Consider the following 27,869-nt stretch of genomic DNA (forward strand, 5'->3'; position numbering starts at 1 on the left):
TCCAAATGACATTGATACTTCTACTAGTGTATTGGTTTAGGGGAAGGTGCAAATAAAAAAGCATATATAGCAAATAAAAAGCAAAATATAGCAAATAAAAAAGGTTAAACCAAAACAAAAATTAGAAAGGGAAATGTGAACACTATTCATTTGAGTCCAGGATTTCAGTAAGCACACGTGGGGATCATTTGAATACTGGAAGTATTTCCACGGTACTTTGCAGGTAATTTGCGTGGGTCAGATTGTCTGTGGTGTGGTTGCGGATTCAGATGTTCATGCCAAACAAGCAGCTGCAAAAGTGAAGATAGAGTATGAAGATCTGGAGCCGGTGATCCTGACTGTTGAGGTAATAATTAGCCTCATCCTTCTTGCTTTTTCACTAACTTATCTTGGTCAGGGAAAGCAGCTGTTTACTCTTCACTTGCTATTTACTTTTTTTTCATAACAAGTGAAGTGTGACTAACTGTATTATCTTTTTAAGGATTAAGGGCAAAATTTTTGCTGTCACTTATACTAGTACATCCCCAATGATGTCAATGTAAAAAGAGCAGAGTTTGGCCAATTTTCCACTTGCACTTGGTTGGTTAGTTAGTTCTTAAGGAAGATCTTCACTTCCTCATATAGTAACAAACAGGGATCTTTCACATCTAAGTATTCCCCTGCCTGTTCCTTTCTGGGATTATGATGTGTTCTTGCTCTCTCTTCAGACCATACCAACTGCTCCAGGAAAGCGGTTCTTGGAAATACCCAGTGAATGACAACAATTCAGAATTCCTGATCAGGGAACTCTGCCTATAAATAGGGGCAAGTTAAAATTAAATGTGGCCTGTTCTGCCCCATTTCTCTGCTTAAATAAATAAAATATTAGCAACCTCTCACATATCTCAGTGGGTTGAAGTACAGGGCGGATTTTGACTTATACTTTAGAGCCTAGTTCAGACCAGCAACTTGTGTATTAGAGACTTGCTTTGTTATGTGGCAGTTGAGAACTTGTCTTTGTTTAGAGTAGCCATTACTGTTGGGAAGTTTGACTGAAGTGTATGCTCCCCTGATGTGATAGAGCCTGGCTTGCATATCAGGAGAAGAAAAGCATTGTGAAGCAAAACCCATGCTGACTATTCCTATCTTAACCATATAGTCCAGTCTCTTTCTGTTCCATCTTGGTCACTTACAAGATGTTCTGTTCCTCACCACAAACCAGACTTCCCTTTTTGTCCTAGGGAGAGTCCTACTGGACAGCTGTCAAACAGCCTTTGGGGAAATAGTATAATTAATAAAATACCTCTGCACTAGCATTCTGTGGGAAAGCAGAGGTCATCGGTAATGCAAGATTGAGTCACAGCAACATTTTTTTGTCCAATGTATAAAATCCTAAACTTCTGGAATACTGTGATGGAATTTGGTAGTCTGATAACTCTCTGTACCCAGTTCCCCATATCTTTATGTAAGGTGCATGGCAATCATATTGGTAATAAAATGCTGTGGAAAAAAAGAGAATATTTAAAATTCTCAAACTTGTGTGTGTTTTCTCCACCACTGCAGGAGGCTATAAAGCACAATTCATTCTTTGAGCCACAAAGAAGACTAGAACGAGGAAATGTTGATGAAGCATTTGAAACGGTTGATCAAATTCTTGAAGGTAAAGTGCAGAATGTGTTGGGTGGATGGCGGGAGGTTTATGAGAGCTTCTGCCAGTTTGAAGTCTGATAGCCAAATGGATCTGGGCAAAATGGAAATTGTCAAATCTTCATCAAAATTTTATTTCATCAAAGAGTGGCACTTAAATTGCTCCTTCCCATGTCCCTTTTAAGTGCAACTGATGTACTGTGCCTATTAGGCAACACTAGTACAGCACTACTATCTGATTAATTTATGAGAAAAAATATAATCCTACCATTATTTATCATGGACTTTCCTGTCTCTGTTTTACTGTGATACAAAAGTGACAATCTACAATACAGAAATGTTGATCCAGAATACATGGTGGGGCTTTGGAGTTGCAGGGCGCAGATCCTCAGCTGGTCTAAACTGTCACAGCTCAATTGAAACCAATCAGGTGACTAACAACAGCTGACATATGCCCTGCAGAATTTGGATTTTACCCTCCAGTTAGTCTGTTCCCTTTCAACCACCAATTCCTCCCTTTCTTCCCCAGCATCAGACATGGCCTGTTTGGTGCTGATCCTGAACAACCACGAATAGCACTTCCCTTCCGCAAAAAAATTCCTGTATTCCATGTCTGATCTGATTAACACAAGCTGGTTCAAGATCCTGTCAACACTCTCAAGCCTTCCACATTCCAGGCTCAAGACGCTTAGCTTGATATTGACAATATGTGGCAGATTACCTGGTAGTGTAAATTGGCACAGTTCTGTTGATATCAGTGGAGCAGGGCCAGTTTACACCAGCAGAGAGTTTGGCTCATATTTTTATGCTAGATGCTGCAGCTGGTTTCTCTTGCCTGGTTGCACCTTGACAACAGTGGCACCAGCAGCTGTGTTGATCAAGTACGTTGAATGTTATGTTTTGTGTAATGTGCATACTCAGCTTAGCCTCCTCATTCCTCCCCCTTTTACCACCCAGCCCATCAGCAACACTTGAGTCTTTATCTTTGGAACAGGGGAGATCCATATCGGGGGACAGGAACATTTTTACATGGAGACTCAGTGTGCACTTGTTGTACCAAAAGGAGAGGATAAAGAAATGGACGTGTATGTGTCAACCCAGCATCCAGCACTTATCCAGGTAATGGAGAGCCTTTTTAGGCAATTCTTTAAAGACTCTTTGAGTGTGGTTTGAAAATCCATCTTCAACAGTTTATGATGCAGTAGGAACATGTGAATTACACAGTTGGGTTATCCAATGTCCATTGCCCTCCAGTACACCAGTAGCATGCCAGCTCAGCACCGCTGACCCATCAGCTGTGCACTGATCTCTCTGGCACCAAGGTGAGGAGTGGGTAAAAGCCCTTCAGTCGCCTCTGAAAGTAGTCTGTGCTCCAGGGCACGATCCTTTAAGGTACCGAGTTCTCCCTATGAAGTGCCAAGCATGCTCCACTCCCCTCTTCTTAGGTGCTTTGTACGTGCATTAGTTGGGGTGGTGACAACGGTCTACTGCCAGAAATATAAAGGGGAAACTCACAAAACCTAACATGAGAGAGGTAAGGTTGGTGAGGTGATATCTTTTATTGGACTAACTTCTGCTGGTGAAAGAGACAAGCTTTCAAGCTCCACAGAGTTCTTCTTCACATAGGTGCTGACTCCGTCGGTGCTCCGGGGCTGGAACACCCACTGGGAAAAATTAGTGGGTGCTCCGCACCCACTAGCAGCCAAGCTCCTCCCTCCTCCTCCCCAGCACTCTGCGTACCTGCTCCTCCCCCTCCCTCCCAGCGCTTCCTGCCCCCAACTGCCTAACAGCTGTTTGGCGTGCTAAGGACTTTCCAGGAGGGAGGGGGAGGAGCAGGGACATGGCGTGCTCAGGGGAGGAGGCGGAGAATAGTTAGGGCAGGGGCAGGGACTTGGGGGAAGGGGTGGAACGGGGGTGGGGCAAGGGCCTGCAGGGATGGGAAGAGGTGGGATAGGGGCAGGGCCGGGGGGGGGGGGTCGAGCACCCACTGGGCAGAGGGGAAATCGGTACCTATGCTTCTTCAGGTCTGGGCTAAAACCTAGTATTGCAGAATTATCTCGTCTTAGCTACACAGATGGCTAGTAAAGCAGAATGCATTTTGAACAAAATATTGAGATTTTGTATTAGGTGTATTTTGCCCATTATTCAGCTCGTATTTTCTGTGTGTGTTACTTTTATATCATTGATAACAAAAATCTGCATTCTTTCTTGGCTGTGTTTCGTAAATGTCAATCAGCCCTATATTGGAAACAAACACATTTTTTCATCTGAGACTAGTAAGGCCTTAGATTATTAAAACCAAACATTCAAAAAATTTAATGTCCTTATTATGGATTTTGCTTACTTCCTGAATTTCTCTCAGCTTGGACAATTGTCTATAGCCAGTTTCACTTTCAGGTTCTCTGTGTTGCAGTATTTGGGTGAAAATGTTGTTTGGGGGGTATTTATTTGTTGAAAAATAGATGTTTCATGGGGAATTAGAAAGAAAATCATGGAGACATAACTTGGTCTTTTCTATAAACTTTTTTTGCAAAACTTAAATTTGGGCTGACAGGGTCCCTTTAAAAATGCAATGGTATAAAAAAGGGATATTGACTTTACAGGAAATGGTGGCCTCATGTTTAGGGATTCCAGCCAATAGGATCATGTGCCATGTAAAAAGAATTGGTGGAGCTTTCGGTGGGAAAGTAGGGAAAGCTGGTCTGTTGGCATCTGTTGCTGCAGTGGCAGCAAACAAGTAAGTATGGCTCCCTGTTGTAAGAGGGGAAAAGGGGAGGAATAAATATTACCCACCAGGTCCCTTCCCTTCCCAGAGATGCTCCCTCTATACTACAAGCCACAAAAACCTGTCAGAGTTATATTCAACTCTACTCTTGAAGGGTTATAATCTGGGCTGAGGTGATGCAATCTAAACAGAGCTGAGACTGGTGTCAGCCAGAAATGCTCTCAAAACTCTTGACAAGCTTATGGGGCACTACCCACCTGTCAAAGTGGACCTTGTCCACACATAGGGGTTGTACTGACCTTGCCACATCAGTTTCAAATTTGATATAGTTAACTCAGTGCAACTTTCTGGTGCAGACACACTCATTTTGGTTTTAAGAGTGTTATATTGATTTAGCCTAGGTTGATTCCTTACTGACTCAAGCTAAATTGATATAAGGCATTCTTAAAACCAAAATAAGTGTCTACACAAGAAAGTTGCACTTAGTTAACACTGTTTTTCAAAAAGGGAAAAGAAGATTCTCTGTCATGGGTCTGGACCCAGCAAAGCACATAAGTAGTGCATACTTTATGCACAAGTAATCCCATTAAAATTAATCAGGTGCTTCAGGCCATCCCTGTTCACCAAAGCACTTAAGTCAATGCTTAAATTTAAACACATCCTTTGTACTCTGCTAGATTTGGGCCCCTGGGAAATAGCCATCCTTTTAGTAGCATCCATAACTTTGTCTGAAGCGTAACCCTCCTTCCCTTTTTTTCATTTTTAATTTAGAACTGGTCATGCAGTTCGTTTTATCCTGGACCGGGGGGATGATATGTTAATCACAGGGGGCCGACACCCTCTCGTTGGAAAATATAAAGTAAGTGGAAGAAAAATGCTGTGCCCCACCCATCAGTCCACTTTATGTGAATGGGATTTTGCCAATACCACCAGTTAAGATTAAGATTTTGTCCTTGTTATTTTTAATAAGAGTCACGGACAGGTCACAGGCAATAAACAAAAATTCACAAAAGCGTCAGCAGCTCAGAGCTCCAGGGTCCCCACCACCTGCAGTGGCTCAGAGCTCAAGAGCCCTCATCACCCGCAGCAGCTCACAGCTCCAGGGCCTCTGCTGGCTGACAGCTCTAGCCATCCCACTTCAGGGAACAGGGCTGAAGCTGAAAATATCACAGAGGTTTCTGAAAGTAATGGAATCTGTGATCTCTGTGACAATCTTATCCTTACTACTAGTTAATGTTGTTTTTAACTAGTTGGTCTATTAATGCAAACAGCTCTATTAATTCAGCCTTAATGTGAAACTCTTAGTCAGGAAATTCAGAGGTACGGTCTGCTAACCAACTTTAACTCTGCCTCCTCACTTGTGCCTACATCTCTGATTTTGTTTCTTTCTACCCTTTACATGTCTTCTTCCTCCCATAATTTCTCCCTTTATTTCTTTCTCTCTGGAAACTGGAAGGCATAAAGAGTCCTTGGCCCAACAAAGGTTTCTCTGCACAGGTTTACACTTGAGGTCTTGCTGTGCGCAGGTTCAAACAGAAGAACCACTAGGTTTTCATATAAACACAGAATCAGTCAGGAAAAACAGCACCTCTGGTTATAGCCCAGCCCTCCAGCTACTGAAGACAACATCTACTTTGCCCAAAGCCTCTTTCTGACCTGATTATTAGTAAAAACTTTTATAGAAGGTCCTGGCTTCTTGTCAGCAGTGATGGACAAGGTAGCCTGGTCAGTTCTTAACCTGGGCAACACTGACTTAAATCAAATCAATAAAAAAAGGCAGAATCTATAAACATAAGAGTTAGAAAACCTTTGGCTGTCAGGGCTTTCATCTCTGTCTACCTCCCTTGTGCTTCCAGAGGGTTATAAGTGTCTCAGAGGCAGCCTGGTGTGAGCACCTCTGGTAGAGAATTGTTGTCCTCTTCAAGTCCCAAGCTCATCTGTTACTTCTCATCCTGTTCCTCCCTCTTTATACCTGAGCTTCCCCTCATTAGCTACAGCAGCTGTGGCCTTGTCGCTTCATAATTGACATTTCCCACAGCTGAGCCAGCATGGGGTAGTTTTTGCTGACTGCAGGTAGGGAGGATTCTTAACTCCTTCCTGCCTATGTTTTATGTGGGGTTTGTAGACCCCATAACACCTCCACTAGTCCTCCCAGGATCCCAAAGGTTGGTGTGCTGCTCTTGATTTGCTAGATGCCTATTTCCAAGTGGCTATCCCCACCAGAGCCACAAAAGATTCCTCAGGTTTGTGATGGCAGACCTTTTAGTACCAATTTACAGTCCTTCCTTTTAGCCTATCATCAGCTCCCAGAGTGTTTATAAAATGCATGACCAAGGTAGTAGCTCACCTCAGGAAGACTGGCATTAAGGTATTCATGTATCTGGATGACTGGTTATTTTGAGGTTGTTCCAGGAACAGGTGGAGGGTAGTCTTATTGGGATCCAGTCTCTGTTCAGCTAGCTGGGCCTGACTATAAACAAGGACAAATCAACTCTTTACCCAGAATCAAATTCATTAGGGCAGTACTCAGTTCAGCGGTGGAAATGGCTTCTTTTCCACAGGCCAGGTTTCAGGTTATTCTAGATCTTTGCAACTCCCTCCAATCCCACCCTCAGACTATTTTAAGAACTTGTCTGAGGCTTTTGGGGCATGTGGCCTTTTGAATGTACGTAACTCAACATGCCAGACTTCGCCAGAGGTGCTTGCAGGAATGGTTGAAGTCTGTCTATTGTCAATCAAGATACCTACTGGACATGCTGATTCACATGCCAGGGTTCTGTCCTTATTGGACTGGTGGAGAAACCATTCTAATATCTACCAGAGTATCTTTCTCACCTCCCCTTCCCACCATGCTCTGGTCACAGACTCATAGACTTTAAGGTCAAAAGAGACCATCGTCATCATCTAATCTGACATCCTGCAGGCCACAGAACCAATGAAGTTTTTTTGTTCCCAGTGCTTTTCTGGGAGGGTTGTTCCAGAACTTCACTCCACTGGTGGTTAAGAACCTTCATCTAATTGCAAACCTAAACTTGTTGATGGCCAGTTTGTACCCATTTGTTCTTGTGACCACATTGGCGCGTAACTTAAATAACTCCTCTCCCTCTCTGGTACTTATCCCTCTGATATATTTGCATAAGAATATAAGAATGGCCATACTGGGTCAGATCAATCGTCCATCTAGCCTAGTATCCTGTCTTCCGAAAGTGGCCAATGCCAGGTGCTTTAGAGGAAATGAACAGAACAGGTAATTATCAAGTGATCCATCTCCGGTTGCCCATTCCCAGCTTCTGGCAAAGAGAGGCTACAGACACCATCCCTTCCTATCCTTGCTAACAGCCATTGATGGATCTATCCTCCATGAACTTATCTAGTTCTTTTTTGAACCCTGTTATAGGCTTGGCCTTCACAACATCCTCTGGCAAAGTTCCACAGGTTGACTGTGCGTTGTGTGAAGAAATACTTCCTTTTGTTTGTTTTAAACATGTGCCTATTAATTTCACCCCTAGTTCTTGTGTTATGAGGAGTAAATAACACTTCCTTATTTACTTTCTCCGCACCAGTCATGATTTTATAGACCTCTATCATATCTCCCCTTAGTCGTCTCTTTTCCAAGCTGAAAAGTCCCAGTCTTATTAATCTCTCCTCATATAGAAGCTGTTTCATCCCCCTGATCATTTTTGTTGCCCTTTTCTGAACCTTTTCCAATTGCATTTTTTTTTTTTTTAGACAGAGCAACCACATCTGCATGCATTATTCAAGATGTGGGTGTACCATGGATTTATATAGAGGCAATATGATATTTCTGTCTTATTTTCTATTCCTTTCCTAATGATTCCCAACATTTTTAGGTTTTTTTGACTGCCACTGCACCTTGAGTAGATGTTTTCAGAGAACCATCCACAATGACTCCAAGATCTCTTTCTTGAGTGGTAAAGCTAATTTAGACCCCATCATTTTATATGTATAAATTGGGATTATGTTTTTGCTATAAATTGGGGACTTACTTTGCATTACTTTGCCATTATCAACATTGAATTTCATCTGCCATTTTGTTGCCCAGTCACCCAGTTTTGTCCCTTTGTAACTCTTTGTAATCTGCTTTGGTCTTAACTATCTTGAGTTGTTTTGCATCATCTGCAAATTTTGCCACCTATTTACCCCTTTTCCACGTCATTTATGAATATGTTGTACAGTACTGGTCCCAGTACAAACCACTGTGGGACACTACTATTTACCTCTCTCCATTCTGAAAACTGACCATTTATTCCTACCTTTTGTTTCCTATCTTTTAACCAGTTACTGATCCATGAGAGGGCTTGCCTCTTAGCCCCTGGCACCTTATAGAGAGCAATCATCTTCCTTCAGTCTTCTTTTGGTTATGCTAAACAAGCCAAGCTTTTTGAGTCTCCTCTCATAAAGCAGGTTTTCTATTCCTCGGATCATCCTTGTAGCCCTTCTCTGCACCTGTTCCAGTTTGAATTCATCTTTCTTAAACATTGGAGACCAGAATTGCATACAGTATTCCAGACAAGGTCTCATCAGTGCTTTGTATAATGGTACTAACACCTCCTTGTCTCTGCTGGAAATACCTCAACTGAGGCATCCTAGGACTGCATTATCCTTTTTTATGGCCACAGCTCATTGGCAGCTCATAGTCATCCTGTGATCAACCTATACACCCAGAAAGAAAAGGAGTACTAGTGGCACCTTAGAGACTAGTACTCATTTTCTTTTTGCGAATACAGACTAACACGGCTGCTACTCTGAAACCTATACACCCAGGTCTTTCTCCTCTTCTGTCACTTCCAACTGATATGTCCCCAGCTTATAGCAAAAATTCTTGTTGTTAGTCCCTAAATGCATAACCTTGCACTTTGCACTATTAAATTTCATCCCATTTCTATTACTCCAGTTTACGTGGTTGTCCAGATCATGTTGTATGATATTCCAGTCCTCTTCTGTATTGGCAATACCTCCCAACTTTGTGTCACCCACAAATTTTATTAGCACATTCCCACTCTTTGTGCCAAGGTCAGTAATAAAAATGTTAAATAAGATTGGTCCCAAGACCAATCCCTGAGGAACTCCACTAGTAACATCCCTCAGCCTGACGGTTCTCCTTTCAGTGTGTCCCCTTGTAGTCTCCCCTTTAGCCAGTTCCTTGTCCACCTTTCAGTTCTCATATTAACCCCCTTCATCTCCAATTTAACTAATAATTTCCCATGTGGAACTGTATAAAATGCCTTACTGAAATCCAGGTAGATTAGATCTACTGCATTTCCTTTGTCTGAAAAATCAGTTATCTTCTCAAAGAAGGAGATCATGTTGGTCTGGCACAATCTACCTTTTATAAAACTATATTGTATTTTATCCCAATTACTGTTAACTGCTATGTCCTTAACTACTTTCTCTTTCAAAATTTGTTCCAAGTTGCATACATATGTGTCTTCCTTAGATCAGAGTGCACATCTGGGGGCTCTCCAGGCTTAAGGCCTGTAGACAGATGAAGAGTTATCTTTACACATAAATGTGCTGGAACTGAGGGCAATTCTCTGAGCATGTCAAGACTTTTTACATCAAATCAGGGGCAAGGGTGTGCACATCGTAACAGACAATTCTACAGCATTGTTCTACCTGAACAGACAGGGATTTGATCAGCTTTGCCAACAGGCTGTCAGGCTGTGGAATTTCTGCATTCTGAACAAGATAATACTCAGTGTCTCATCTGCGAGGTCTTCAGAATTGCATGGCTGACCACCTCAGCAGGCGGTTCAGCAGGCCATTATTGGTTTCTGAGAACCGATGTAGTAAAAGCTGTCTTCCAGGCCTGGGGGAAACCCACCATAGATTTATTCACCATGAAGCAGAACAGAAAGTGCCATCAGTTCCTCTCCAGGGTGGGTCACAGCCTAGGGTCACTCACGTACGCCTTCTTGCTCCAATGGATGTCATGTTTGTTGTATGTTTTCCCTCTTGTTCCTTTGATTCCCACGGTAATCTTCACATTGAAACAGAACCATGCCACAATGATCTTATGTCACGGAGTCCCTGGGCGATGCTCCGGAACTACTCCATATGAAGCCAGTCTGGACTCTGGGGGAGCCTCCTCTCTGTGAGCAGATTGTCTCCAGGGCAAGAAGCTTACACAGCTTCGACCTTCCTGGGCCTGACCTCGGAGCATTCAGCATCCCCTTTTCACACTGTGTGCTTCCCACAGCGAGTCCGCACAGGTGGGGCTCCTGGGGAAGCCAGAGGGCCTGCACCCTAACTCCACAGTCAGGTGTGACTCTCAGCCAGCTGGTAAAACAGAAGGTTTATTAGACAACAGGAACACTGTCTAAAACAGAGCTTGTAGGTACAGAGAACAGGACCCCTCAGTCAGGTCCATCATGGGGGAATTAGGGAGCCCAGAACCCAGTTCTGGGCCTCCCTCCATTTCTCCAGCCAGCTCTAACTGAAGCCCCCCCTCTGGCCTTTGTCTCTTTCCCGGGCCAGGAGGCCACCTGATCTCTTTGTTCTCCAACACCTTCAGTTGGCACCTTTGCAGGGGAGGGATCCAGGCAGTCAGTTGCCAGGAGACAGGGTGTTGGCTGTTCTCTGTGCAGATAGCATCACACTCACCCTCTAGGGCTCTGCAACAATCACACACCCCTATCCCACTACCTAGATACTTAAGAAAGGCATAGAGGAAACTGAGGCACCCACACAGTATTTGAAGAAAACATTAAGAACACTCCCACTTCATCACATCTTAATAGCACCCGCGTGGCCAACGCAGCAGTGGTTTTCAGATCTCTAGAGGTTATCAGTTCAGCTCTTTCTGGTTCTACCTCAGAACAAGGACATTATATTCTAGAGTCACGGCCACCTTTTACATCCCAACCCTCATGACATGGCTGCTGACTGGCTAGACTCTGAGGAAAAGGTTTGTTCACTGGCAGTCCAGAACATCTTACTGAACAGCAGGAAACAGTCCACCAGGATCCTTTACCTGCACAAATGGAAATGGTTCTTGCTCCTCACAAGCCACAGAATATACCCTCTTCAGAGACCCAGGCTCAAGATGTTCTAGAGTATTTGCTTCATCTGAAAGAGACAAGCCTGTCAGTCAGTTTTCTGAAAATGCACCTGCCTGTACTGTCAGTCTTTCACCCTCCAGTCCAAGGTCGGTCTGTATTTTCTAACCTTGTGACAATCTGATTTTTAAAAGGAATAAGCAGGCTTCATGCACCACTGAAAGATTCATCTTCTCCCTGGAATTTGAACTTTGGAGTCATCAGCGCTAATGGGTCAACCCTTTTTGAACCTTTAGTTTGATGAGCCCTTTCATACTTATCAGCTAAGGTAGCTTTTCTAGTGGACTTCACATGTGCTAGGAGAGCTGGAAAATTTCAGGCACTTATATAATTTTTTATAAGGAGAAGGTTTCTCTGAGACCTCACCCCACATTCCTGACAAAGATAGTCTCAGATTCCCATCTCAACCAGACCAATCGCTTACCTACTTTCTTTCCCAAGCCACACATGGACAAGAATGAGGAAAGAGTTCATAAACTGGACGTTCACTGGACCCTTACCTTTTATTTGAACAGGACTAAGCCCTTCCACTCCTCATCTTGGTTGGTTGGTTCTTATGCGGAAAGGATGAGAGGGCTAGCGGTTCCAGCACAGAGGTTTTCCAGCTGGATTACCTCTTGCATATCTATGTGTTATGACATTGTCAAATCTGTGCCACCTTTGAAACTGTCAGAACATTCTACAAGCCACAGTAGCTTTTCCTAAACAATGTTCCAGCTGCTGCTATCAGCAAAGCCATGACTTGGTCTTCAGGACACACCTTTGCCAGGCATTATGCCATAGCATCAGCCTCCAGAGATGATTTAGGCTTTGGAAAGGCTATTCTGCAGTTGCTGTTTCAGTAAACTCTGAGCTCATCCTCTGTGCAGTACTGCTTGAGAGTCATCTCATGTGGAGTAGACACTCCAGTCACTCAAAGAAAAAAGTGACTTACCTGTAGGTAACTGTTGTTCTTTGAGATGTGTTGCGCATGTCTATTCCACAGCATTCCTTCCTTCCCCTCTCCTTTGGAGTCAATTATCATTATGACAGGTTTCAGAGTAACAGCCGTGTTAGTCTGTATTCGCAAAAAGAAAAGGAGTACTTCTGGCACCTTAGAGACTAACCAATTTATTTGAGCATGAGCTTTCGTGAGCTACAGCTCACTTCATCGGATGTACTTGCATCCGATGAAGTGAGCTGTAGCTCACGAAAGCTCATGCTCAAATAAATTGGTTAGTCTCTAAGGTGCCACAATTATCATTATGAATCCAGTGCGAAGGCACTGGAGTGGGTTGGGGAAGCTCTTCCCTTTGTGCCCCCGACTGAATATATGAGGATGCACGGGGCATGTACACTGCAAATCTCCAGCTACAATGCACTGAATGCCCACACCTAATGTGGAATAGACATGTGCAACGCAGCTTGAGGAACACCATTTACAGCTCAGGTGAGTTATGGGGTTTTTTGTCAGTGGGTTCAAAGGGTATAGTCTGCGGCCTGCCCAGAGCAAGAACCAAGCTGCAGATCTGCTGAATAAGAAGGTGCCATTTTTTTACAATCACTTCTCAGAATAGAACTTCACTTTAAACATTAGCATTTACTGATTGTGGCACAGCACACTAATCAGCCATCTCCAGGGGAAGGCACAGGAAGACATTCGACTTTCCAGCAACATCCGATTCCATTGAGGTGCACATTGCTAGACAAAAGAAACTTGTGGTATGTACTGGGCTGATGCAGGTCACAACTGGGAGTTTGGAAAGTCTGTTGCTTAACAACCCATTTCCCATGGTTTCAACAGCGTTTTGCTTAAAAATGAGTGGCACAATATAGCCTTAATTGTGTAATTGACATTTAGTTGCAAAACGTATAACCTGTTTGTACTTGTGGGTTGCAAACGGTGAGTAGATTCCTGCTAGCAGATTCTGCTGGCAAGTGAAACATTGACAGGGCCAACCCCGTGGTGGGAGCAGCTACCTGACCAGGCCACAAACCCAATGTCTCTCTCCAACTTTCTCATGGTACAACCCAGGTCCTCTCAGTGAGTAGTGAACAGAAAGGGGCTGCCTAGACTTGAGGTTGCTGTCCGTATATGTACTTTCTTAAACCAAAAAACTGACAAAATGAGTAAGATCAGCCCTGCTCAACCTTGGTGTTGGAAAAAAGAGATGATGGTAATGTTTGTATTTATACTTTCTGTACTGTGTGGTGGGACAAGTAGAGAGTAGTTCAAGGACTGAACAAGTCTAAGACATCTGTATTAATCCATTTTAGGTTGGCTTCATGAATGATGGTAGGATCATGGCTGCAGATGCCAAATACTATATTAATGGAGGATGCACTCCTGATGACTCTATTCTGGTAAGGGTTTTATAAAGGGGCAGATTTTCTAGTCATAACATGGGAGGAATTGTTTGCTGGAAACATTGTGGAAGGTCAGGTTCCTTGGCTCACTTCTTCTAGGATTGTCCTTCTAGCCTGTGTTGTGGGGATTCTGAGTGTGTGTCGGAAAAGACCCCCATAAGAGAAACTACCTCTCCTGACCTAGCTCAGTGTTCCCTTTTGGCATTTCCTCACACATTCTCTTAATGGAGTATTACTCAGAGTTAGGTTCAAGTTATGGTGGTAGCTAATAGTCTATTCCCCACAAATGTCCAATGCCCCACAGTCTGCACAATCATTTTATGGCCACAGGGAATCGGGAAGGTTCTGACAATGGGAAAATCTCCATGGTGCTTAGAATATTAAAAACTACCTGAGATTGCCAGCAGTCTTTCACTCACACTCAGCAGGATAATTCTGCATTTTCCAAACTTCAGTCCTCACACAGATACTACTCAGACCTCCCTCCTTTCCCCATCGTCCCCCAATTGTACATTTGAATTCATATACCTGTTACCGCTGACTATATAGATAGATAAACACCACACCCAGTAGCAATTCAATTCTTAAAGACCAGTTGTCCTATTGGATATATATGCGCCATTTCTGCTGATATCAGTGGGAGTTATTTGCACAACCAAAGCCCCAAAATTTGCCCATGGGGCATTAGGGTTACCTATATTCTGTGAATAATGTTTTAATTTATCATCATATTGAAAGTTTCGTTATAGCAAAGTTAAGATTGCAGGCTCTTCTCTGTGATGGGAGTGCAGTAATATCTTTCAAGAATATTAGTATTAAAAACAAACACTTATGCTTTAGAAACCCAGGAAATGCAGAACTATGGTTACACTTCTCTACACTTCATGTGGGGGAACCAACAGTTCCTAGTTAAGCGTGAAACTAAAACAGTTTATCATTTTTTTTAAAGGTAGAGTTTAATCAACTACATTTTGGTGCTGAGTATTAGAACCCAGCCTGGACAGTCCAGTAAACAAAGATTTCTCTCTCTTGTGGGGTTTGGTTTTTTTTTTCAGATTTGTAGAAAAATAAACAAATATGAAAACAAAAACCAAAGTTAGAAGACTTTTGTAGTGGTGGCTTCTTTGAGAAATGAACCTTAACTCTGCACATCCTTAGATCCCTTTGTCCAGTTCATTTCAAATTATGTGGAAAATTTTTGCTTCAGGCCCAGATCTAACCTACAGTTTTTTAGATTTATATGAATTTTTGTAAATTTTTAGACTTAGGCCAAAATCAGGCTTATAATGGAATTTCATTTGCAGCCTTAACTATGGAGCGACTATTGTAGCTCACTAATTATATATCAACTGCTATTGTGTCTACTACGTTCCTTGCATATGCTAACAAAACTATTGAAATGTAAGATCATGCTACGTGGGAAATGTAGATGTAATGAGTGTAGAGTATTCTTGTTACATAGGATTTATAGAAACTTTAAAAATACAAAAAATAAAAGGTTAAAATACTCTTCTGTTGTCCGAATTGTCTCAAGTCCAAGTCCTTTCTCTAAGAGGAGGAATGTTTACTAGTTTAAATGTGAATGTAATTTTAAGGGAAGAGCTGTTCTGATGTTTAGCTGTACCTGTTCCCATACTCAAGGTAGCAGAGGTAGTCTTACTAAAAATGGATAATGCTTACAAGATTCCCAACCTGCGGTGCTGCAGTCGCGCCTGCAAGACGAACTTGCCGTCAAACACAGCGTTCCGAGGTTTTGGTTTCCCACAGTCAGGACTGATTACAGAATCCTGGATAACAGCCATTGCAGCCAAAAGTGATTTATCACCAGAAAAGGTAAGGAAAAAGGATTATTAGCATTGAAATGAAACAGTTTATTTTTTTTTACTCTTTTGTACTGTACAACCTGTGTTAAAGTGTGGCCCACACAATGAAATATTTGAGAACTCCTGGGTTGGCTGACTAGCTAGAACTAATGGTTTACAAGTCCCGAGTTCACTACAAAGTGTTTGTTGCTATTAGTTACTCTTGATTTTGTGACTGGTCACCTGAGTCACATGGTATTTTGTCTGTTTCCAGATTGAATGACTAAAATATTTTAAAGATGAGAGTAACAAAACAAAACACTGTGGGTATGACTTTCTGGATGAAATTGTGCTAAAATTTTAAAATATTTCCCACTCAGAGTTTGACTGCTTTCAAAAATGAATGTTATGGCACCACTGTCATGCTTTACCCAACTTGTCATGAGTAATCATGAAAATACTCAAGAATGCATTTTGCTTACTATTTGACCGCTAATCCCAAAAGTAGTAGTCTGCTTTTATGAAGATGGTACGATCTGGGTTAATTCTCCTGTTTCAGGTTAGAGAAATAAACATGTACAAAGAAACTGAACAATTATGCTACTTTCAAGAGCTTGATCCAGAGAACCTGGTAAGGTGTTGGAATGAATGTATGGAGAAGTCTGAATACTACAGCAGGAAAACAGCTGTGGAAGAATTTAACAAGCAAAATTACTGGAAGAAGAAGGGGATTGCCATTATTCCCATGAAGTTTCCATTTGGTTTGTTAACACGTTTTCTAAGTCAGGTCAGTTGGCTTTAAAGCAGCTTTAAAAATGCTGACTAACACAATGGCCTAAGCCTTTCACCCTTGGAAGGCTAGATTTTACCTAGTTTAGATAACAAAAAATATACTGTAACTTTAATCCCAGATGAATACTTGTCCACATCCTAACACCTGTTATCCATAGGCTGCATCAGCTTCTGAGTCACTTCCAGGTGCAATCAAAGGTGTTAATTTTGATCTGTAAAACCCATGTAGTTTGGGCCATGGCTAGCTTCCCTGTAACATACTACATAGGATAAGAACAGATGAAGGCCTCTTACTACCAGTAAGTTTTTGGGTACTGAAGGCAAGACGTTGTCTTCAAAGTGTTCTCACCTCTAGAATTTTCTCCCCCACTGAACCCAAGCCTGTTGAACTTTGGGCACTAGGGAAAGCTGCTTTTTCCTGCTTATCATTTGCAGGTCATGGGGGGTAAGCATTAGGAAGAGAGAGTTGGAGGAGGAGATTTAATACATATTGATGACTTGTGTGGTATGTTTAATGTTGGGGATGTGTTCAGTGCTTGTTCAATAAGCACCTTTTATACATTGAAAAATAAATCAATCCAGAAGGTGACAGAATGTCACACCCAATTTGCAGCCTCTCCTCAACATTTTACTCACGGGGTCTATTGCAGACTGTGATGCAGTTTATGGCTGAGTTGTGAGGGTTGGAAGGAAACCCCATTCAGGACTCAACTGGCTCTGACCAGTATTGTCAGTCTATCCAATTCATGGCTCCCCAAAAAGTCCAGAGGCTTGAAAACATTAACAAGAGAGAAAAAGAACTTGCAGCAATGTTTTTATATAAACATCTGTCACAGGGTGACACTGGCCCTTTAAGAGGCCAGTCAGTTGACACCCATTTAGGCTTCAGAGAGCACCTGAACCCTAGAGGGGAGAAGACCAGGTGAGCTGGAGATCTGGTGAGTCAGATCCAGAGAAATGTCTGAGAAAGCAGAGCAATAAAAGCAGCAGGTGGCAGCTGCCTGGGAGAGACAAGGACACTGCAGAGAACAGAAAGGTTTCCAGTCCCTGCCTGGGAATAGGGAGGAATTGGCTAGGAGACCAGCAGAGGGGCCAGTCCCAGGAGACTGAAAAGGGCTAAAAGCTAGGAGACTAACAGAGGAGTTGGCCTGCTAATCTTCCTGAGCCATAGAGCCAGCGCCGGGAGGCTGAAAAGGGCTGAATCATTGGACTGTGTGTTGGGTAGAAGAATCATGAGACTGGTCACACTCAGGTGGATGGCTGGGAGTGTGGGGCTCTGGAACAAGGACAGAAAGGAACTGAGAACCAAGTGCTGGTGGACTCATGTGTGGATGACCTGGAAGTGATGGTCATGGAGAGAGGAATGGAAAATCACTGTACCTTGATATGTTTTACTGTGGGAATTAAGAGAACAGTTTTACCATGAGGGGTCTTACATGTACATGAATAAATTATGCCCAGAGGTGAGACTTTGAATTTGACAGTAAGAGAGACTGTTCTTTTTATGGCTAGTCTAAGGGGAAACTGAGGAAGGCACACTTGTATGTGGCAACCTGCTACAGGAGAGCATGCCAGATAGGGGGATGCCTTATTAAAGCATATAATTGCTATGCAAAAATGTGATGACTCTAGCCATTTTTAGAAATGACTAGACTATGTAGCTGGAAGGGGTTGCAAGTGTTTTGGAGAATAGGATTATACTTCAAAATGATCTGGACAAACTGGAGAAATGATCTGAAGTAAATACGATGAAATTCAATAAGGACAAATGCAAAGTACTCCACTTGGGAAGGAACAATCAGTTGCACACATACAAAATGGGAAATGACTGCCTAGGAAGGAGTCCTGCGGAAAGGAATCTGGGGGTCATAGTGGACCACAAGCTAAATATGAGTCAACAGTGTAACGCTGTTGCCAAAAAAGCGAACATCATTCTGGGATGTATTAGCAGGAGTGTTGTAAGCAAGACATGAGAAGTAATTCTTCTGCTATACTCTGCGCTGATTAGGCCTCAACTGGAGTATTGTGTCCAGTTCTGGGCACCACATTTCAGGAAGGATGTGGACAACTTGGAGAGAGTCCAGAGAAGAGCAACAAAAATGATTAAAGGTCTAAAAAAACATGACCTATGAGGGAAGATTGAAAAAATTAGGTTTGTTTGGTCTGGAAAAGAGAAGACTGAGAGGGTACATGATAACAGTTTTCAAGTACGTAAAAGGTTGTTACAAGGAGGAGGAAGAAAAATTGTTTTTCTTAACCTCTGAGGATAGGACAAGAAGCAATGGGCTTAAATTGCAGCAAGTGTGGTTTAGGTTGGACATTAGGAGAAACTTCCTAACTGTCAGGGTGGTTAAGCACTGGAATAAATTTGCCTAGGGAGGTTGTGAAATCTCCATCACTGGAGATTTTTAAGAGCAGGTTGGACAAACTCCTGTCAGGGATGGTCTAGGTAATACTTAGTCCTGCCATGAGTGCAGGGGACTGGACTAGATGACCTCTCAAGATCCCTTCCAGTTCTATGATTCTATGTAGTTCAGTTTCTTTCCTTGTGTTCCTAACATCATGAGAAACAAACCTCCATAAACTGATATCTCCTCACTTGAAGTTCAATGTAGAGACAGAGCTGATGCTGGAATTCCAAATGGCCTCTGATTCTGTCTCGGCAGATAAGGTTATAGCATCTAAAATCACAATGCACTTCAAGGCGCTATCCCTTCTGCTTTTGATGCATTGCCCCATGTTAAATGCAGATCCTTTTTCTGTTAAATCATAGGGTAGTAACAGCACTCAGTAGTCCATTTCTGCTCTCTCTCTTTAGGCTGCTGCTCTGGTTCATATCTATATGGATGGTTCTGTGCTTCTAACGCATGGTGGAATTGAAATGGGACAAGGCATTCACACCAAAATGATCCAGGTACCAAAATCAAATATTAGCCATGTGCTAAAGACGTACTATGGACAAACACTGCTAAACAGATGTTTAGTTATTGGAAAAGCTGTAGCAAGACTGTGAACACAGATAGTGAACACAGATAGAGACAAATTCGTCTCTGGCATAACTCTATTGACATCAACAGAGTTATGGCAGCAGAGAAAAGTCCCTTGTTCTGGCAGGCAAACAGGTCCTGTGTATGTGAGCTGCTCCCATAGCCAGCTTTGTTAAGGGCCACAGTGGGAGCAGCCAGAGAAGACGAATAGCTTACAGGAACCACCTTATTATTACTATTACTTATTTGTATTACAGTAGTGCCTGGAGGCTGCGGTCAGTGTTGGGCCCCTTTTTCTTTGGCACTGTACAAACCTGTTGTAAAATGCAGTCATTGCCACATGGAGCGCGTCGACTATATAGACAAAACAGACAAAAGGAATGCAGCTGAACTTGTATTTTATTAACCAATTGGGGATTGAGGAGTTCATAAGATCAAAAAATTAATACAATTGAACATCTCAAAATTACAGCAGGTACAGTGCATAAGTTAATAAATTAACTCTGTTGATAGTGTACATAACAAATGGTAATAAATTCATACAGCATGCTTTATTATTTTTTTATTTTTTTTTTTGTGTGAGAGAATTGCACATCTTCTTTCTCACCAAATCTCTCAGTCTTTTCAACCCTGTGCTGCTGCTTGAATGTTGGCTGAAGGATTGAAGTCACATTGAGTAGCAGAAAGATGATTTTGGCAGCAGAAAAATGATTCATATAACCTGTTGGTCTTCAAGTATTGTCCCTATGGGTGCTCCACTCTAGGTGTGCATGCACCCCATGTTCCTCAGATCCGAGATTTTAGGTAGCAGTGTTCGTTCCAACTGCGCATGTGACCCATGCAGCCTTTTGCCCTGCACTGTAACCATATAGAGCTGTGTAGGTGAACCACCCTCAGTTCTTCTTTGAGTAGTGTTTCTATAGGGGCTCCATTGTAGGTGTGTTTGTGTCCCTGCACTGCTGATCGGAGAACTTTCGTAGCAGTGTCCGTTAGGCCCGCACATGCACTGTCTCTTCTCGTGCTGCCCCACGAGGCTAGCCAGCGCACGTGGCCTTAACCCCCTTCAGTTTCTTCTCAACCACGCTGGCTAGAGACAGAGTTATTTGCAGTCCACTAGGACTATTACTTTAATCTGCATTTCTGTAGTTAGTTAGCCTCCTAGTTTGTAGTGAGCCGGAAGAGGTAGTTTTGCAGTACTTCTCCCAAGCTCCATATGGTGCTCATTACCAACAGAGCCCAAGGATATAGTCACAGATGGCCCCACCACTACCATCTTGGTATGGCCACCCAGGGGTGCCACCACCACTCCAGTGGCCTTATTGGGACTCTTGCGTGGCACAACACCAATAAGCCTCTCAAGCTTTGAGCCTCGCCCAGGAACCTTGGAGGCACACCCCCTTGGCTGCAGCATCCAAGGCTTTGGAACCATCTCAAGACATAGAGAAACAGGAAACCGGTACTGAGGAGGAAGTGACACCAAGGACCGTATACTCCTCTCCAGACGAAGCCATCATGCCTCCTCCACCATCTTTGGCAGACGACTTTCGTCTCTTCCAGGAGCTGGCGAAGAAGGTGGCAGAAACACTCCAGATACCATTGGAAAAAGTCAAGAACACCTACCATCAACTCCTTGACATCATCCACTCTTCATCCTCCTCAAAGATCGCCCTCCTGATTAATGAGACCATGTTAGACCCGACAGACAGTGTGGCAAATCTCAGGATCGATGGCGCCAACCTGCAAGCAAGCTGACAAAAATTACTACATCCCTGCCAAGGAATCTAAATTCCTATTTTCCCACCTACCATCCAACTCCAATGTGGTGGACTCCATCTCAACTCCTGTGGCTCACAACACCAGTCAAGGGCTACTCCCTACAGTAGGGATTGGAAGTGCCTTGACCTTTTCGGCAGAAAAGCATACCCCTCAGGCACCCTACAATTCTGTATTGCCAACTATTAGCCCCTCATGGTGAAATATGATTATATAAAACTGAATGACTTTATTGAGACAATGCCAGAAGCATATCACAACTCATTTAAGACCATTATCCAGGAGGGCCAGTTAGTGCCAAAGATATCGCTGTAATCTGCCTTCAACACAGCCAACACAGCAGCTAGGTCCATCTCCACTTCTGGCGTCATGGCTCCTTTTGTTGGGTTTCCCAAAGGAGATACAGTCCATGGTTAAGCACCTTCCATTTGAGGGCATGAAGCTCTTCACTGAGAAGACTGGTGCCTCCCTTCATACCCTGGGGGACTGCAGGGCTAGCCTCCAGTCACTGGGTAGCTATATACTGGGACAAAAGAGACAATTTAGTCCCCAATTCCAGCATAGACCAAACGCGCCTCAGTACCAACCTCAGCGCCACTACAAGCCACAAAGAAAGAAAGGGAAATTCCCTAAATGCAAACCATCTGACCCACAATCTTCATCTCAGCCCTCTACGTCTAAGCTGTTTTGACGGACAGGTCAAGGTACTCCCCCCCAACTGACACAGCCAACCATCATTCCACACCCATTTGGCCACTGATTGGCAGCACTCTGCAGTGCCTGGGAATACATAATTTCAGACCAACGGGTCCTAGAGATCGTTTGAGCTGGGTACTCCATCCATTTTACCTCCTTACCTCCCTCCACAACACCCTTCTGCATCCCTCTTCAGGGACCCTTCTCACAAGAGTTTACTATGAATAGAAACAGATTGCTTCCTCCAGTTAGGAGCCATAGAACCAGTACCTCAGCATCTTGAGACAAAGGGTTCTACTCTTGTTATTTCCTAATACCCAGAAAGAAGGGAGGTTGGAGACCCACACTAGACCTCAGCTCTCAACAAATTCATCGAGGCTCAAAAATTCAAGGTGGTCACCTTATCAATGGTCATTCCAACGTTGGAACAGGGAGACTGGTTTACAGACATCAACCTTCAAGATGCCTATTTTCATATCTCAATCCTACTGGCTCACAGATGATTTCTCAGATTCACTCTGGGACACGACCATTAAAAATACAGAGTGCTCCCCTCTGGGATTATCAGCCCCAAAAGTATTTTCCAAGATTCTCTCAGTGGTGCCCTCTCATTTACGTTCTCAAGGGATAATGATCTATTTTTACCTAGATGATTGCCTCCTCAGAGCCTGATCTCCTCATGAGGCTCACCAAGTCAGTGAAGCTACGATATACATGTTTATGGAACTGTGTCTACAGATCAACACCCAGGAGTCAACCTCACTCCAGTGCAACACCTGGAATTCATAGGAGCTGACCTCGATTTGTTACAGGCCAAAGCCTTCTTACCTCAACACAGGGTTCCTATCCTTAGTCACACTCCTAGACACCATTCAAAGCAGCCCCCAAACACCAGCCAGGCTCTGCTCCAACTCTTGGGGCATATGGCAGCAGGCATGGCGGTAATAGCACATGCAGACTTCACATGCAATGCCTCCAAATGTGGTTCAACTCGGTTTACAGACCCAATAAGGACAGGCTGGACAAATCCCTATCACCACCCACCAGGATCAAAAACACCTTACACTGGTGGAAGGATCCAGCTAACATTTGCAAAAGGATCCCATTCGCGCAAACATCACCATCGTTGCTCCTTACCACCGATGCATCACTCAGAGGTGGGGCACGCATCTAAATGGCCACACAATACAAGGCAAATGGTCACCTGTGGAGATATCCCTCCACATCAATCTCCTCAAGTCAGGAATGCCTGCCCCTATTTCCTCCTGCTGATCACAGGATCACATACAAAGATCCTAACAAACAACATAGCCTGTATGTACTACATCAGTTGGCAGAGGGGAGCCAAGCCACCCCCCCCATGCACAGAAGCTATAAGGCTATGGAACTGGTGCATCTTACACAATGTCACGCTGTCCATGGCTTACCTCCCCAGCAGATAAAACTCAATAGCGGACAGTCTCAGTCATACATTCCCGCAGGACCATGAGGGGGAGATACACCCAATAGTGCTTCACAACCTATTCAGGTGATGGGGGATACCATCCACAGACCTGTTCGCAACTCACCTGAACAAGAAATATCCACACTACTGCTCCAGAGCGAGGATGGGACAACACTCCCTGGGCAATGCTCTCCTTCTCCCCTGGGACAAGGACCTTCTCTACACCTTTCCTCCATTTCCCCTACTATCAAAGGTCCTGCTGAAAATAAAAAGGGATGGAGCTCACCTTATTCTGATTGCTCCTACTTGGTCGAGACAGACCTGGTACCCTTACCTGGCACAGCTCGCAACGTGCCCACCAATTCCTCTCCCAGCCATTCCACACCTTTTCTTGCAGAACAGAGAACGTACCCTACATCCCAACTTAGGAATTCTCTGCCTTAAGACATGCTTGGTTCCAACACTGGAAAGCTCTTGTTCAGCCTTTTTTAAGGAAAAGGTCATGTTGCAACTGCATCCCAAGTTCTTACCAAAGGTATCCTTGGACTTCCGGGTAAACCAACCTATCCAACTTCCAGTTTTCTTCCCTAAGCCACACAAGAATAAAGAAGATGAGGCATTACATATACTTGATGTCAGGAGGGTATTAGCCTTTTAGCTAGACAGAACTAAGTCCTTTAGAAAATTTCCCAGATTGTTTCTCTCCATTGTGGACAGAACTAAGGGATCTCCAATTTCCAAATGAAGATTGGCTATCTGGCTGCATTACCTATTGTTATCAGTCCCATGATATTCAACCTCTTTCTAGAGTATTAACTCACTCCACAAGATCCCTTTCTACTTCATTAGCCTTTCTTAAGAGCATTCCTGTACAGAAATATGTAGAGCCATGACTTGGACCGCCATTCAGACCTTTTCTGAACACTATACAGTTACTCGTGTCTCAGCTTCTGATGCCATGTTTGTCTCTACTGTGCTATTTTCAGCCTTAGACTCAACTCCAAAACCTACCGCTCCATAGATGGCACTGCTCAGTAGTCACCTAGAGTGGCGCACCCACAGGGACACTACTGAAAGAAGAAGAGAAGGTTACTCACCCTGTGCAGTAACTGTTGTTCTTCAAGATGTGTCCCTGTGGATGCTCCACTACCTGTCCTCCTACCCTCTGCTTTGAGTTCTTTACCATGGAGCTCCTCAGCAGAGAAGAAACTGAAGGCAGTTCACCCGCACAGCTATATATGGCCACGGTGCAGAGCATGGGGCTGCATGGGGCACATGCGTGAGCTGAACAGACACTACTACCTAAAATCTATGATCTGAGGCTGATGGGGCACATGCGCACTTAGAGTGGAGCACCCATAGGCGCACACATAACCATCTCTTCCTAAGATCGATGTTCATAAAATCGGGGTTCTACTGTATTGTTATCCACATTTTACTGACAGGGAACTGAGGCACAGAGAGACACTGGGTACATCTGTGCAGCAAAAAAAACCGTGGTAGCAAGTCTCAGAGCCCAGGTCAACTGACTTGGGCTTGCACTGTGGGGCTAAAAGTAGCAGTTCAGGCTCAAACCAAAACAGGGGTCTCAGCCAGAGCCCCAGCATCTACATTATTATTTTCAGACCTGCAGCACAAGCCCAAGTCAATTGGCCTGGACTCTGATACTTGCTGCCGCAGGGTTTTGGAGTATTTTGTTTATTTTTAACTATATAGACACACCCTAATGACTTGCTTAGGATCACACAGGAAGTTTGTAGCAGAATCAGGAATTGAACTTAGCTCTGCAGAGACTCAGTCTAGTGCTTTAACCACAAGACCATCATTCCTCTGTTCCACTTTACCCCTACAGACACAGCAATGTGATTACAATTGGAAATGGAAAGCTCTGGAGCAAGAATATCTAATAATTTCTTTATTAGATCAAATCCTATCAAATCCATAACCTAGTGTCTAAGGATATTTTTACACAGCAAAGAAAAACCCACGGCTGGCCCATGCCAGCCAACTCGGGCTTGCAGGGCTTGAGCTGTGGGGCTGTTTCATTGCTTTGTAGACTTTCGGGCATGGGCTGGAGCCTGGGCTCTGGGACTTCACACCCTGCAGGGTCCTAGTGAAAACGAAACAGCCCAAGTCCTGGGTTTTTCTTTGCTGTGTAGACATACCTTTTTAAGGCTGATATTATTGAAATGTTCAGAAATGTGTGTTTCAAATGGAATGAGAGTATGTTCATTCCCCACCCCAGGTTGCCAGCCGGGAATTAAAGATCCCCATGTCGAGTATTCATTTTTGTGAAACAAGCACAACAACTGTTCCTAATGCTTGTGCTTCAGTAGCATCTGCTGGAACTGATGTCAATGGAATGGCAGTAAAGGTAAAGGGTAATATTTGTCTACCAGTGAACTCTTAAAAGCCCCCATTCATCAAGGTATTTAAGCAAGTGCCTAATTTTACGCACATGAGCAGTCCCACAGAGCTTGAAATTACCTATCGTGTGGCTATTGCAGGTGGCCACTAAGAATATGAAACATTGCTTCTTGATGAATTCCAAACTCTTTGTTATGTTGTGGTTTGGGGTTTCCAGAACAGAACCCAAAGCTCCCCAAAAAGGCTTAAGGTTTTTTTTATTAAACACTCGCTGCATATAATGGAGGTCTCTTATCTCTCCTGCGATGAAGTGAGCAAACCAGTTCTTAAAGACCTGGCACTGACCATGTGCTAGTTCACACTAATCCCAGACATTATTTTAAGGTTTGAGTCAATTTAATTAAACAAATCTTCCCTACCTCTCTCTCATCCTTCCGCATCTTCCTTAAATCAAGACCCTTAATTTCCTCCCTATTTTTTCATGAAAGAATCACAGGCCTAGCTGATCTTTGGTTTCTCTGCTGGACATAGGCCTCTTGTTTTTTATATTAAAACTTACACATTTTGTAAGCTTCTCTGTTACAATGGAGCAGTGTGTCTGGGTAGTAATTTTATTGGGAAGCCTGACAATGGTGGCAGATTTGGAGGCAGAAACTTGGCTAGTCCCAGGAGAGAGACTTAAGATCTCATGAGTATTTGATTCCTTGATCCAAAGGTGGGGTGGGAAGAGTGGGTATCACATGAGCCCTGGAGTAAGGGATGACTCAGAGGCCTGAAGGAGGCCTGGTTGTGCAGATCTGGGAGCGGAGGAGAAGGATCTGGTTTGGGGAGAGATGGGACCTCTGTTCTACTACTTCTGTTGAGATTTGGATGAGCATAAGAACCTCCAGATGTTTATCTAAACTGATCGACCTGCTGGAGTGTTTCAGGGTCACCCATCTCTAGTAGTGGCCTTACCAATTAGCTAGATTAATCTATTTTCACATAAATATTAAAAATGTGTGGCCCAGAAGAACTGGAGTCAGGAACAAACTTGAGCCTCCCCTTCCCCAGGATTTGAGACTTTTCCTTCAAATTCACTGAGGAGGTGGCATGTTTGGGTGGCTATAGACAGGAAGTGTTAAGAGACTCAAAAGAAACTGATTCACCATCCTTCTCTAAGTGGAAGACAGGTGATGGGTTCCCCAGAAAAAAGGGGTCTAAGGAATTAAATGAGTAATGATTTCTAGAAGTAAATGGGATGTCTTCTCTGCTGATAGTACTTCCACCATGACAAAAAAAAATGTTGAATATTATTAAATACTGACAAATGTCTATTTCTCTACTTTTGCATTATTTTCCCCAACTTTTCTCTTCACCAGGATGCTTGCCAGACTCTCTTGAAACGCCTGGAGCCCATCATTAGCAAGAACCCGAAAGGTACCTGGAATGATTGGGTAAGAGGCACTTTTGTATCAGGGTGAAAAATCAAATGGGTATGAATTATATTTAAAAAATGTGCATGTACATAGCAATTTTGGTGTGTGTGTGTGTGTGTGTGTGTATATATATATATATATATATATATATTTGTATATATAAAATATTTTTCTCTCTCCTCTTTCTATGGTGATCTCTGACCAGCAGGATAAATGCTGCCTGCACAGAGCACAGCTTGGCCAGAGCAGAGGATCTGGCCCTTATGCTTTGTTTGGGTGGGTCCCTCCCCACATATAGTGAGCTGCTAAAATACATGTTATTGGCAGTACTGGAATCTTGAACATGCAGCAAACATCATGCACAGCCTCTAGCATGTAAGCTGCTACTTGAATTGTGCAACCGAATGACACTAGCTAATATCTCCGGTCCTAGACACAACCCTAGGAACCTCCATCTTGCAGTGTCCAGTTATGCCCGCTGGGTGCTGCAAGCTTATATGAGTTTGTCAATTTAACAAAGAAATTGATATGTACCAGGCTTGTTATCCCAAGGGGAGTCTCTGACACGCTTCAAACCAAGCGCACTGCTTCAAGTAGAATAAACAAACTGATTTATTAACTATAAAGATAGATTTTAAGTGATTATAAGTCAAAACATAACAAGTCAAATTTGGTCAAATGAAATAAAAGCAAAACGCATTCTAAGTTGATCTTAACACTTTCAATGCCCTTACAAACTAAGATACTTCTCACCACAGGCTGTCTGGTTGCTCTTCAGCCAGGGTCTCCCCTTTGATCAGCGCTTCAGTCTCTG

At 43.4% G+C, this 27,869-nt stretch overlaps 1 protein-coding gene across 2 annotated transcripts in view; it reads left to right on the top strand.

Annotated features, from left to right (window-relative positions):
- LOC102932848 (aldehyde oxidase 1) overlaps positions 1–27,869 on the top strand; it is a 76,439-nt gene that overhangs the window by 35,374 nt on the left and 13,196 nt on the right. For both annotated transcript variants that reach the window (XM_037912825.2, XM_043525388.1), the window contains 11 exons: positions 224–346; positions 1,543–1,639; positions 2,621–2,745; positions 4,230–4,363; positions 5,123–5,210; positions 13,687–13,773; positions 15,418–15,609; positions 16,138–16,365; positions 19,189–19,284; positions 25,516–25,644; positions 26,999–27,073. In XM_037912825.2, coding sequence (XP_037768753.1) covers positions 224–346; positions 1,543–1,639; positions 2,621–2,745; positions 4,230–4,363; positions 5,123–5,210; positions 13,687–13,773; positions 15,418–15,609; positions 16,138–16,365; positions 19,189–19,284; positions 25,516–25,644; positions 26,999–27,073 — 1,374 coding nt within the window. The remainder of the gene's footprint in view (positions 1–223; positions 347–1,542; positions 1,640–2,620; positions 2,746–4,229; positions 4,364–5,122; positions 5,211–13,686; positions 13,774–15,417; positions 15,610–16,137; positions 16,366–19,188; positions 19,285–25,515; positions 25,645–26,998; positions 27,074–27,869) is intronic.

The sequence above is a fragment of the Chelonia mydas genome, chromosome 11 (assembly GCF_015237465.2).
Source record: "Chelonia mydas isolate rCheMyd1 chromosome 11, rCheMyd1.pri.v2, whole genome shotgun sequence".
NCBI classification, from domain to species: Eukaryota; Metazoa; Chordata; order Testudines; family Cheloniidae; genus Chelonia; species Chelonia mydas.